At 39.4% G+C, this 14458-nt stretch overlaps 1 protein-coding gene and 1 pseudogene across 1 annotated transcript; both read left to right on the top strand.

The window, feature by feature from the left end:
- The first annotated feature begins 10559 nt into the window (after positions 1–10559).
- Positions 10560–12327, top strand: LOC150038876 (uncharacterized; annotated as a pseudogene).
- A 1080-nt stretch (positions 12328–13407) lies between these two features.
- LOC150038875 (uncharacterized) lies at positions 13408–13821 on the top strand. The gene has a single exon (XM_090314837.1). It carries the CDS (start codon positions 13408–13410, stop codon positions 13819–13821), a length of 414 nt encoding a protein of 137 aa, XP_090170963.1.
- The last annotated feature ends 637 nt before the right edge of the window (positions 13822–14458 follow it).

The raw sequence follows: 14458 nt of genomic DNA, 5'->3' as shown, positions 1-14458 counted from the left end.
TTTTCCGTGTTGACTAATTTTGACCTCCCGAGCATGAATCTGCATTCATTTTCTCGAAATTCAAATCACATTTGAATATAAGGTCGATCAAAGTTTGATTTTTCAAAGTCAAAAGTCAACTCTTTGACTTTTTACATCTTTGACCATTTTCATTATTTCCGAGCTTCCGAATATGAACGTATTCATATTCTTGATATTTAAATCACATTTATATATTAAAGCTGTATCTTTAAACTGAAAAACCCAACCACCATATCACATATACTTGTTGGTTTCTCTCTCTTCACCTAATTCGAACAATTCAAATCATTCTATCATATTGTTCTAAGTTTATTCCATATGAACTAGTAGGGGAACCTAATGGACCTATTGATCATGGGCTCCAACGATCTAGATTAACTGGCTAAACTCTTTAGACGAAGTTAATCAACTTTTGTTAACTAACAGGTCATTCCACTATAGTCCTGTAGTTACACTCCCCTCATTATAGATATATTTGTGTCCATTTGATATAACCATGATCAGTAAGCTAATCCTTCACAGGTTGTTCATAATCTCAGCTGGGTCATTAAAACCATTTTACCCCCAAGACTACATCTTGTTCCTTAAGTTTCACTGATCCTTTAATGAACAATTGGTTTAAGGTCCAACCTATAAACCGAATCCCTCTCGGGCCAAGGAGAGGGTGGGGGCCCCTTGTTCAAGACCTGGATTCAGTACTAAAGGGAACAAACTATCTACTATACCTATAACAGGTAGGAGTGAATTCTGTCTTGCACCCTATGTTCCCAGCTATCTACCCGACTTACCCCTGAAATGGGAGGCTTATTGGGCCAGTGATGATGAGCTGCCCTCACCTATGCAGATATAAGGATAATTTCGAGTGAACAGAAGTTCATAGTTAGCTCAGGATTAAGATTAAGTTACCTAGGTCATCAATTAACGAAATAGGCAGTTTTATACATAAAACGACATTTGGAACGTAAAAAATGACTATTTCATGGTTCAGTCTCATGTAAACTCTTTATATAGGATGCCCCCACTTTCATGTCTCCACATGAACGATTTAGGATCACATCGTTTGTACTAACTACAAAGTGGGCCGCATTTATAGTATTCCCAGAATAAGGCACCCAACCTTATTCATATACTATAGACCATTTTGGCTATATATTTGAAATTGATCCAGATTTATGTCACTACATAAAGTTCAAACTACATTAAATAGCCTTGGGACCTTAGTTTATTGGATTCAAGTTTACAATTTCAATAACAACTTTATCGAAAAACAAAACAGAATATGTTTATTAATTTACAAACTACGAGTTTTAGGACATAAAAGCCAACAATAAGTATCGCATTTAACGATAAAAATCCCCGTGTTCGACCTCGGATCATTCTGAGAAACTTGCGTTGGAATTATACATGGTTTCAGTGCAAGAAAACTTGTAACACGCACTACTTCATCACATACTACGAGCATATCATTATCAACGCATACACTTAGAATGTAGTATCACACAAAATGTCTTTATCGCAAAGCACTTGAGCACATATAGAGCATCATTCATTCATTCATCAGCGCAATAGATTGATAACATTCCATTTTTATCCTCACAAGTTTATGGCAACATGAGCTTGTAGCATAATATCTATCATCACAGTGCATAATAATTAATAGATAAAGATAGAAATCAAATCTTTAGTCACCAGTGTTACGTTTCCGTCAACTTAAGAATCCTAGCCTAGCCAGAACCCTCCTTAGACAAAAGGTCCCTTATAGATAGGCTTACAACAAATTTAATCTTTTATTCCAACCAATTTAATCCTATTAAACCGATTTTAAAAGATTAATCTAGGTATCTAAACTCTTTAGAACCATTAGAACTTAGGTCTATCTCAATCCAATTTTAAAACCCTTTTAAACAACTTGAGTTCAATCTAAGTTCACATGCAACTCTGTATTATTGATTTTAGGTCTAATTTCCTTTATAACACTTATAAACGGAAACCACCACAATGCTAAGCTAACACATGCAAGGCATTCATAACGCTTATAAACAGCCTGTGTCATGCTCAATGCATTGTCCATTCATTGTACTTCTTTTATATAACACTTATACAAAATAGCAATGAAACAAGGAAAACATGTTTCCATTCACTCTTCGACTATAACACTTATAATAAAAGGATGATGCATGATAATGCTCACTGCATGCAAAATATAACTCTTATATTTCATGATGCATGCGCATGCTTTCAAGTAATTTCTTCATGCTCAATTATAACATTTATAATATATGATGCATGAATAATTGCACAACCTAAGGTGGGTTTTAACTATATGTCAAACAATTTGGCATATAAGCACCATACATCACATGTATAATAAACCAATGTTGATGAATCGAGTGAAATTACCTTAAAAACAAAAAAATTAAAGCTAACTATTACAAAGACAAGGAGTCTCTGTTCAAACAGGCAAACCGGTTCTTGAACTGCTCGGACAAAGCATTGCGTCTCCAACGATCGTGTACTAATATCCCCGAGATCGTCTACATGATAAAAAAAACGCTTTGCTCTATTGCTTACCAACACTCCTAGAGCTAAACGATCATTTAGCAATCACAACACGATCATTTAGAAAAATCTAAATGATCATTTAGCTATTACTAAACGATCGTGCACCTTTTACTAAGCGATGAAGCCTGAGGTATGATGCATTATTTTATGATGTGGAATTATGGATGAAATACGATGATGAAAATGCATTGAGCGATAACGGGTAGAAATGCATGTTACATTGCTAAGTTATTAAACAATGAGGGTTCGCATTGATGAAATATGTTAGATTGCATCCAAAAAGTATTAAGTTTATAACATTGTGGTCGCATGCGTTCATCACATAGAAACAATTAGCTTTTGTGTTTTTATGCAGAATATGCGTTGATGCAAGGCGAAAAGTGCGATCACAAGAAATCAACGGACGAGCGCAGCATTATCACAAGGCTATGCAGTGATTTGTGCTCGCAAACATCTGCTCAAGAAGGATTGTCGCATAGAGCCGGTGCAACTTGGTGGGCGCATCTGGGTGAAAGGCATAATTAATCACCATGGGACAGAAAGCTGATGATGGTTGAATTTGAAATAAGTTGACAAGCCGCTAACGATAACAAGTATACTTAGCTTTTTGGTGACAAATATTCGGCGCGTCAGTCAGAGAATTAAAGCCATCCCATCTGTCCAATCATAAGAGAGAAGCCACCTTTCACACTGGAAGCTCTATAAATACCGAAGGCATCCTTCAGAAAAGTGCTTTTCCGTTAATTGCTTGTCCGTCAATGCATATTCTACATAAAAATACAAAAATTAACTGTTTCTATGTGATGGATGCATGTGACCGCAATGTTATGAACTTAATGCTTTTTGGACGCAATCTAACATATTTTATCAACGCAAGTCAGCATTGTTTAAGAACTGAGCACTGTAATAACGTGCATTTTTGCCCGTTATCAAGGTACACGATTGCTGAACGCGCTCCACACAACGCGTGCCTTCCGTGATCGTCTAAACAACTATGATGCCGCGAAGCACCATCGTCTAAGTGATCGCTTAGCTAGTGCCTCCATATCATATACGCGCGATCGTGTTGGTAGTAACTAAGTGATGAGGCTTGCTAACTACACGATCGTCTATCGCGTGCCTTTTACTAAATGATGAGCATCACATAATCCCACTACGATCATCTACCTTCAGTACCTATGCGATTGGGCAACTAATGCTACGCGATAGAGTAAATGATTAATCACATAGCATTAGCTAAACGATCGTTTAGTAAATACTAAACGATCGTTTAGAAAAATCTAAACGATCGCTTAGTTAAATTCCAACGATCGTTTACCTGAGGCTACATGATACGACCAATGCTTCGTCTTCTTCTTCGTTGAGAATCACATCTCCATGCTTCGACACTTCATCACGAACGACTCGATTAACTTAAACTCTTTGAATTACAGACTCGACTGCAAAGTTAATTATGCCCAAAAAACACAGAGGCCTTTACAAATTAACACTTTGTAATACAGAAAGCTTTAACTAAAGGCAATTAAACCCGAAATATTCATTAACTCATCCGCAAATGCACTAAACGATTAAATACAAATACAGAAAACCACCGCGACTGGAAAATGAAGTTTAACACAGAGTTGTAATTTGGAATATCATAACAACCTAGCTCTGATACCAATTGAAGGAAATCGAACACAATGATTTCCATGAGCAGCGAAATATATCATTCCAAATTACAATCATGTATGAACATTACAAATTACAGTCGTACACAGAAAAAAATGGTTAGGCAATCTATACAGAAATTACAGCATGATACAACAAGAAATCAAGGAGAAATCCCTACGCACGTTTGTAGACTCGTCTCCATGCTCCTTGTTCACGAACGCTCGAACACTCGAACAACATGACCGCAACAATGCTCCAACATCGCGCACTTGTCCTCTATGATCGCCACGGTCACGACCACCCCAGAAACACGAACAGCCTCGACAGAACCTCGATGGTGTTGGGTTGAGTAAGACACCACAAAGAAGGCTACCTTGGTATTCTCGATGTGAGAATCCAGAGGGTGGGCTTTGTGTGGACTTGGTATAAGGTAGACGAAGGAGGAAATAACAATTGTGTACACGATTGGGCAAGTGGGAGAAGACAAAAACATATTGTATAGGTCAATGCTCAATCATTTAGCAAAAGCTAAACGATCGTTTAGCTCATTGCTTAGTTTCGTGCCTGTCGTTTAAAAATACTACACGATCGTTTAGCTCGCTCAAGCTATCGTTTAGTAAATCAGTATTGAATTGACAACTTCCGTGAGATGTTTTATCGAGAGAGAAATCTCAAAATCAATTTTGACAAAAAACTTACTCAAATTTGGAAAACAATTTTCTTTTTCTTTTTTTTTTTTTTATCTCTCGGTTACCATGAACCACCAATAACCTCCAACTTAATTGGTTATTAGAGAAAAAGATTTAATTATCCAATAATTAATATTATTATAAATATAAATGATAGCCAACTTATCATACTATATTTATAACCTATAGTTTCAATATATCACCTCATGAAACATATAGACCATAGTTCTTTTTCTATTCCATGGTACTTAATGTAAATCTCATTTACATTAATCCTCCGCTAGATATATCTCATACATCATACTGATCATATCATATATAATCGAATTACATCTTATCAATTTGAACATTTCAAATAAACATTAAGAACTGATCCTCAACTAAATCCATTGAGCTACCAAGGGGACCTTATGGACCTATAGCTCGAAGCTCCAATGATACGTGAATAACTGACGAAATTCTTTAGCAACGGGATCCACCATCCGTTAACTGTCAGGCATTACACTAAAGGCCGACAGATGAACTCTCCTTACTACAAATATATTGTATCCATCTTAACCAATCAGAAGTACGACAACCCTTCATAGATCGTTCCTAAGTAGAGCTGGGCCAATAACCGTTATGCCCTTGTAGTTACATCTAACTCCTTAAGTACCACTGATCCCTCTAATGAACATAAGTCACAGTCCTACTATGACTGAGTCCTATCTTCCAAAGAGAAGTTGTGGCTACTATGTTCAAGCCCCAGAATTAGCCCTTAAGGGAGCAATCTCTATACTTATCCCTGCTTCGGGAATGGAGTGAATTCCATCTTGTAGATTGAGTTCCCAGCTCCCAGATTAGACAAGTCCCCAAAAAGGTAGGCATGTTGAGTTGGCAATCTGGCCACTCTTACCCATACTAATCAAAGGACCGTCCTCAAAGGCAGGAGTTCCTAAAACACTCAGGATTGAGGTCGTGTCGCCTATGGTCCTTTAGGTGAGATGTAAGTCTCTAGTATCAACGGCGTTATATACAGAGTCTAGTCATCTCGTGGTCCGGGTCTTATACAAACTCTTTGTATAGGATACCTCTACTCGCACGTTGATAACGGGCAGAAATAAGGGTTCAGAGTTTTACTCGCATATGTGATGGAGTGCAAAATAGGTTTCTTCTTTTACGCTAATGCGGCTACCATCGCATACCCGCTTGTGTCGCACATGATTTCAAATGGTAGTGTCCGATTTGGCACAATGAAGACGGGCGCGACAATCAACGCATCTTTTAAAACTTGGAATACTTTGAGGCAATTGTTGTCAAATTCAAACCTTCTGTCCCCCTCTAACAATGCACTCAGTGGTCGTGCTATTTTAGAAAAGTCCTTGACGAATCTTCTGTAAAATCCAGCATGCCCCAAGAAGCTTCGCACAGCCTTCACGCTAGTTAGAGGTGGAAGCTTTTCAATTGCGTCGATCTTTTCTTTGTTCACCTCCAACCCTTCTCGGGAGACCTTGTGTCCCAACACTATACCCTCTCTCACCATGAAGTGACATTTTTTCCAATTGAGCACCAGGTTCGTCTCTTCACATCTTTTCATAATTTTCTCCAAATTGGTCAGGAAAACTTCATAAGTGTTCCCATAAATGGAGAAGTCATCCATAAATATTTCCACTGAGTCTTCGAGAAAATCTGAAAAGATCGGCATCATCGCTCGACGAATTGCAGAGACCAAACGGCATGCAGCGAAAAGTGAATGTCTCATATGGGCAGGTGAATGTGGTCTTGTCTTGGTCTTCGGGAGCTATGAAACTTACATATCCATCCAAGAAGCAATAAAAATTGTTCCCTGTTAATCTATCTAGCATCTGATCGATGAATGTGATAACTTGTAGAAATACAAGTTATTTATGCCATCTTATCTAGATATTGCGGCCAAAAGTTAGTAATTATGCGTCAGTTGTATGAAAATTAGTCTAGTATGACAATAATTATAAATTTTTGCGATTACACTCACTAATGCCAAAAAGATGGAAGACAAGCCAAACTTTACTTTGTTTTGCAGGAGATCAAGTCACCGCTTGCGCTCAAGGCTCATGAGAAACTAATCAACACATATATGTCACAATTGCACCAATCGATCAACCATGAAGAGACGATTACCAAAGTGACGGCGCAAGGTGACAGTCGGTCTAAAGCTATGCTTCGACCGCATGCGATAATAAAAACAAACACCGCATGTGAACCTATGATCGAAAGATGCAACTGAGCAACGCGAGAGCGGAGGATTGCGACACGTGTATAACTAACGGTTGTGCAGAATTGATGGTCTGATTGAATAACAGAAGGAATAATATCCCTCCATCTGCGGAATTACCATAACCATCAAGTGGGGACCACAAGGCTGGAGTCAAGGATCTACTACTATAAATATCCCATTGATTTCAGAGAAAAGTATGCTACTGGATACGGGGCTAAGTGCTGTAAGATTTTAGAGAGAAAAGGCTGAGCTGAGTGCTGAAGAGAAGAAATCTAGGAAGAGAACGAGATAAAGTCGAAAGGTGAATCTCATATCCGACCTACCATATTCCCGATCGAAGCTCTATGCAGAGATCTCTGCTACCGGTGGAGCAAGTCTGAGAGGGAAGCTCTTCCTGCCATCAAAACCATCCGATCCAGCAAGCAGATCTCCATCGAATCTGTGCCAAGACATTGGTACTCGTTTGTATCTGTTCTATTTCTCTTTCATTGTATTCCATATTTTCTTTACCTTTTCATTCACAGATCATGTATCAAACGCTTAGTAGAAATATTAAATGTTTCGATAGATTCCATCTACCATTTTCTGTCTATTTCCATTCACCCGTTAGTCACTTTCTTCATGATGTTTTTTTAATCTCCTGATGAGCAATACGAATCGCCAAGAACTTAGTCTGTATTAAAGTTATAAAATATGTTTAGCTAAAGCATGCTAGACGGCATCAGCACCTATGAGAGCAGAAGTAAAGATGTCATTCTGATCTATCGAGAGAGGGTTGGAAGAATGCGTTAACTAAAGCGAATAGTACTTCCAAACATGGAAGCAACCTTGCATTCATTATGTTAGACTTTGTTTCAACACAAACATGTGAGGAACATGGCCGATCACTGAGAGGTGTACGCCAAGAGAAGAGAAGAACGGTATTTTTACCTTCAATCCAATTAAGAACTTGCGTTGTTTGTAATACTTATCTTTCTATTTCTATTCTATTCATAAGACTTGTCATCACATCCCACATCTTTGCACAACCTTCACAGCCAACCTTAATCCTAGCATCTTGTTCATGAAGTCTGTATCTTGTAACATCTAGCTTAGGTTTATTGTATTTTTATGTTTTATCGCATCTTTACTGCTTTCCTTTATTTTACCGAAATTTACATACCTGTACAAACTCCTATATAAAGAATTGGAAACCTAGTCGCATATACCATGAACTTACCGCAATAACCGAAAACCATTTTCCGGTGTTTAACCTCGAATCACACCGAGAAACTTACGGTGGAATTACACTTGGCTCCATCGTAAGGAAACTTGTGACAATGCAGAGCATATTACATGAATATTCCTAATTGACCATCAATAGGAGTAGTATCGCATCATTTTGAGCATTTAATATCATACATACCTACGAGTCAACAAGTTTATGGCGCCGTTGTCGGGGAATTGGTTAACGGTTAATGTTGAATATTTTCATGTTATGTGCAGTATAGATATTTTTGTACTGACTGTTCAACGCGAAGAGCAGTCTGACGACTTACGAGTGCTGGATTAATCTGGTAATTCTAAGTGGACCCAGAGATCAAATGTATTCCTCACGCAGAGTTCATCAGGGCTGAATTTATTGGTGAAAACAGATGGCTGAAGAGAATATGGCACATGCTGGAGACCTGAGGAGAGATTTGCCAGTGCAAGATCTTGTTTTTCTTGCCACTAATCAGAACATCCCTATGAGGGAATATGCAACGCCAGATTTTTATAATTTTTCACCTGGGATTTCAAGACCAGTAGTTGAGGGAAATACATGCTTCAAAATAAAACTATCATGCTGCAAATGATTCAGAATGTGGGACAATTCAGAGGATTATCGGGAGAAGAACCACACGCACATTTAACTAACTTATCAGACATGTGTAGCGCGTTCTCCCTGCCTCGTGTAACTCAAGGAAGTCTTAAACTGTATCTATTCCCGTACACGCTACAGGATGAAGCAAAGAGGTGGGCTCAAGCATTAGAGCCGGCCGAAATTCATGGATGGGAACAATTGGTTGATAGGTTCATGAACAGGTTCTTTCCTCTCTTTGTCAATGCACAAAGGCGGAGGGAGATTTTGAATTTTGAACAAAAGAACTATGAAACCTTGAGCACCACTTGGGTGCGATTCCGGAAGTTAGTGAAGAACTGTCCGCATATAGGGATTCCTGATAGTATTTTGATGGAAACCTTTTACAATGGCCTGGACGAGTCAACGCAAGCAGTTGCCGACTCCTCCGCAGAAGAAGGATTAATGAATAAGACATATACGGAAGCAAAGAATATATTGGATTGCACATCGCGACACTCTGACGAATGGGTTGATACTGGGCTTGAGGAAGGAGGTCTGGAGCCAGAACAAGTAGAAAGAGCGATGTGCCGACAGACACAATGAATGCATTGGTTGAACAAATGACCATGATGACCTCACTTCTCTAGACGGTAGCTAATCAGCAGAGAATTTTCTCCCAGGGCACAGCGCAAATTAAGGCAGTGGATCACACAACCGCGATGGATTGCATGCAATGGGGAGAAGAGCATCTGAGAGACGTCTGCCCATGGGCTCAACAACCCGTATATGCTGTTTATGATGAATCATAGGGCAACGACCACAACCATTATTGGAAGGATCACCCAATTTTCGGATTGGGTGAGAATTTCACTCATAAAGGCCATAGTTTTTATCAATACAGTTATTAAGAGGATCGAGGCAACCCTTCGATCTTCACTACCCCGGACTGCAACCCAAATGATTCTAACCATGCGACAAACTATTTGCATATGATACCTCTTGCAGTACCTCATCTCTGGAGATGTCATTGAAGCATTACATTGAAAAGAGCGAGGCAATGAGACAGTCGCAAGTTGACTCTCTCAAAGAATTAGAAGACCAAATAGATCAGCTTGCGAGAGAATTAAAGAAGAAAACACCTGGTACACCACAAGGAAGTTTAGTAATGCTGGGGCCAAAAGGTAAAGAACAATGTCATGCCGTGACATTGCGAAGCAGTAGAACAACAGCCCCCATTGCACTGAAGGTATCAGATGCAGTAACATTACTGGCAGATTTAACTATTGATGATGACCAAGTACAAAATAACGAAAGCAACCCCAATTCAGAAGCAAGATTATTTACAAAAGATGAAGCCTCTCAAGACTTAAACTCTCAATCAATGCAACCTCCAGACAATAACACACAGCAAGCACAGGACCTCACTAAGTAGCAAAGTGAGCAGGAAATACGACGGAATCCTCCACCTTTCCCGTCAAGGCTGAAAAAGAAAGACAATAGTAAGTAATTTCAGAGGTTCCTGGACGTTTTTCGATAGCTACATATTAATATTCCCTTAATAGAAGCATTAGAACAGATGCCGAGTTATGTGAAATTCCTTAAGGATATTCTCGCCAACAAGAGAAAGATTGGAGAAAATGAAACAGTTGCACTAACATATGAGTGTAGCGCCTTGTTTCAAAACAATCTCCCTGCTAAAATGAAGAATCCTGGGACTTTTACATCACCTTGCACCATAGGAGGGAAGATGGTTGGAAACGCACTATTTATTTGGGGCAAGCATAAATTTGATGCCCTTGTCAATCTTTAAGAAGCTAGACATCGGCGAAGTCAAGCCAACCACGATTACTTTACAATTAGCCGATAGGTCAATAAAGCATCCAGAGGGCAAGATAGAAGATGTTCTTGTGCAAGTAGACAAGTTTATCTTCCCCGTAGATTTTGTTATATTGGATTATGAGGTAGATAAAGAAATTCCTATCATCCTGGGACGTCTATTTCTTGCCACAGGGCGAGCATTGATCGATGTACAGAAAGTAGAGTTAACCATCCTGGTCGATGATCAAGAGGTAAAGTTCAATGTTCTCAATGCGTTGAAGTATCCAGAAGATATAGAAAGGTACCAATACATTGAAGAATTTTAGGGAGAACAGCTGCACGAACCCCTGAAGGAAATGGAGGAGGAAGATTTTGAAGACGACGCAATATTGGAGGAAGATTGCGTCGCAATTCATGATGAATCTACTTTTGAACCACTCAAAGTATCTGAACGAACTTCGCAGCGTATTAAGCCATCTTTAGAAGAGCCACCTATGTTAGAGTTAAAGTCGTTGCCAGTGCACTTAAAGTATGCTTACTTAGGAAGTAACGACACGTTACCAGTTATCATCTCTACATCACTAAGTAAGGAGAAAGAAGATGCTCTCATACGGATCCTAAGAAACAATGCAAAAGCCTTTGGATGGACCTTGGCAGATATTCGAGGAATCAGTCCCTCGTATTGCATGCATTAAATTCGTCTGGAGGAAGGAAAGAATGGATCAGTAAAAAGGCAACATCGCTTAAACCCTGCCATGAAGAAGGTTGTAAAGAAGGAAATAGTGAAGTGGCTGGACACCAGTGTCATCTACCCGATATCTGATAGCAACTGGGTGAGCCTAGTGCAATGTGTTCCAAACAAAGGAGGGATGACAGTCATCACTAATGACAAGAATGAATTGGTTCCCACAAGGATAACCACGGGGTGGAGAATCTGCATGGACTATCGTAAGTTAAATTTGGCCATTAAAAAGGACCATTTTCCACTACCATTCATTGACCAGATGTTGGACAGACTTGCGGGGAACGAACTTTTCTACTTTCTTGATGGCTAATCAGGGTATAACAAAATAGCAATTGCGCCTGAGGAACAAGACAAGACAACCTTCACGTGCTCGTTTGGTACATTCGCATTCTGACGCATGCCATTTGGACTCTGTAATGCATCAGGCACTTTTCAACGATGCATGATGGCAATCTTTTCAGATTACTTGGAGGAGTCCGTCGAGGTTTTCATGGATGATTTCTCAGTTTTCAACAGTAATTATGACTCCTTTTTTACTAATCTTGACAAAGTCTTGAAGAGATGCGTGGAAACAAATCTTGTTATGAATTGGGAAAAATGCCACTTTATGGTGGAGGAAGGAATAGTTTTGGGTCACAAAATCTCCAAGGTAGGATTGGAATTTGATCAAGCAAAAATCGACGCAATTTCCAAATTACCCCCACCGGTGAATGTAAAAACACTAAGGAGCTTTTTGAGTCACACGGGATTTAATAGAAGATTTATTCGCAACTTCTCTTAGATCGTAAGACCCCTTACTGCACTTCTCGAAGTTGACCGCGAGTATAATTTTGATGAAGCTTACATTAAAGCATTTAACACATTAAAAGATGCACTTATCTCGCTCCGATTTTGGTTGCGTCAGATTAGACGCAACCCTTTGCATTGATGTGTGATGCTAGCGAATATGTTGTGGGCGTAGTTTTGAGTCAACACCGGGAAAAGGTATTGCATCCCATTTATTATGCAAGTAAAACATTGAACGACGTGCAGAAGAACTATAAGACCATAGAGAAAGAAATGCTTGCAGTGGTATTTGCACTGGAGAAGTTTCGATAGTGCCTGATCGGATCACTCTACGATTAAATATCTAATGATGAAGAAGGATGCAAAACCAAGATTGATATGGTGGGTGTTGCTCCTGTAAGAGTTTGACCTGGAAATTAAAGATAGGAAGCACACCGAGAACCAAGTCGCAAATCATTTGTCAAGAGGAGAAAACTGCGAGGTTCAAGGGTTAGAAAAAGATATCGAGGAAAGATTCCCCGATGAGCTATTGATGGCAGTAGGCGTTAATGTACCCTGGTATGCAGACATAGTAAACTTTATAGTTTGCGGTCAATTACCGGATGATTATACCTACCAGCAGAAGAAGAAGCTAAGACATGACGCAAAATTTTATTTCTGGGATGATCCATTTCTATATCGACAAAGACCTGATCATATAATAAAACGATGTGTCCCTGACCACGAATCCAAGAGCATTTTAGAACTCTGTCATGAGTCCCTATATGGAGGACATTTTAGGGGGCAAAGGACTGCAGCGAAAGTCTTACAGTGTGGCTACTTTTGGCCAACTCTGTTCAAAGATGCCCATGCCCATGTTATGCAATGCGATAGGTGCCGAAGGACAGGGAATATGTCCAAAAGAAATGAAATGTCATTGAAATCAATCTTAGAAGTTGAATTATTTGATGTATAGGGAATTGACTTCATGGGCCCGTTTCCACCATTCGAAGGTCATGAATATATTCTGGTTGCGGTTGATTATGTTTTGAAATGGGTTGAGGCCATCGCATGTGCCAAGAACGACAAAGCTACTATGGCGAAGTTTTTGAAGAAGAATATTTTTGCGCGCTATGGAACGCCACGTGCCTTAATCTGCGATGAAAGCTCTCATTTCATCAACCGCATAATTGCTAACCTGCTGACTAATTCAACGTCAGCCATCGAGTGGCAACTGCTTACCACCCATAGACTAATAAGCAGGCAGAGATTTCTAACAGAGATCAAAACTTTCTTGGAGAAGGTAGTTAATACTAATAGGAGGGATTGGTCATCCAAGTTTGACGAAGCACTATGGGCTTACAGAACTGCCTACAAAACAACAATTGGCATGTCCCCGCACGTCCTGGTCTTCGGGAAAGCTTGTCATCTGCCGCTTGGGTTAGAACACAAGGCAATGTGGGCATGCAAGAAGATGAAGTTCAATTTAGCTAGTGTACGGAAAGTCTAAAAGTTACAATTGAATCAGTTGGTCGAATGGCGAAGGGATGCCTATGAAAATGCCAAGATATATAAGGAGAAAACGAAGAAATGGCATGATGAACGCATAAACGATTGGACATTCATCGAAGGTCAGCAGGTACTGCTATTCAACGCACAACTGCGGCTGTTCCCTAGGAAGCTAAAGTTTCGCTGGTCTGGGCATTTCGGATCAAGACCATCTTTCCCCACGACATAGTGGAATTAACAACTTTAGATGGGCGCAGTGCATTCAAAGTTAATGGTCAACGGATCAAACCCTATTATGAAGACGACTTCGATTGGCGCATGGACACCATTGATTTGGGCAAGTAGAATTAAAATGCTTGCAGGGAAAGCGATTGCGGTAACTCTGAGAACTTCTTTCAGTCAGCCTTCCCATCTATATTTACTTGCTTTCTTTACATATTTCTTTTACCGTTTGTTTCATGTTGTGATTGTTATTTAGTACGATTAGTCTTTAATGCTCTAGAATTTTCATGTCACATATGTTTCCTTACGTTACATGTAGTAGCGCTGGGCACATATTTTTGTGAATGTTGGATAAATCACCACAAGATCTTTTCAACTTTAGTTAGGAAGAGAGTAAAATAAACTGGCATATAACG

Source organism: Benincasa hispida, chromosome 1, assembly GCF_027475165.1.
Source record: "Benincasa hispida cultivar pf3 chromosome 1, pf3_genome.v1.1, whole genome shotgun sequence".
NCBI classification, from domain to species: Eukaryota; Viridiplantae; Streptophyta; class Magnoliopsida; order Cucurbitales; family Cucurbitaceae; genus Benincasa; species Benincasa hispida.
This window is presented reverse-complemented; position numbering and strand designations above follow the sequence as displayed.

What these genes read in the sequence shown, in the direction of transcription:
- LOC150038875 (XM_090314837.1), top strand. Translation starts at nt 13,408, where the DNA reads ATGGCGAAGTTTTTGAAGAAGAATATTTTTGCGCGCTATGGAACGCCA.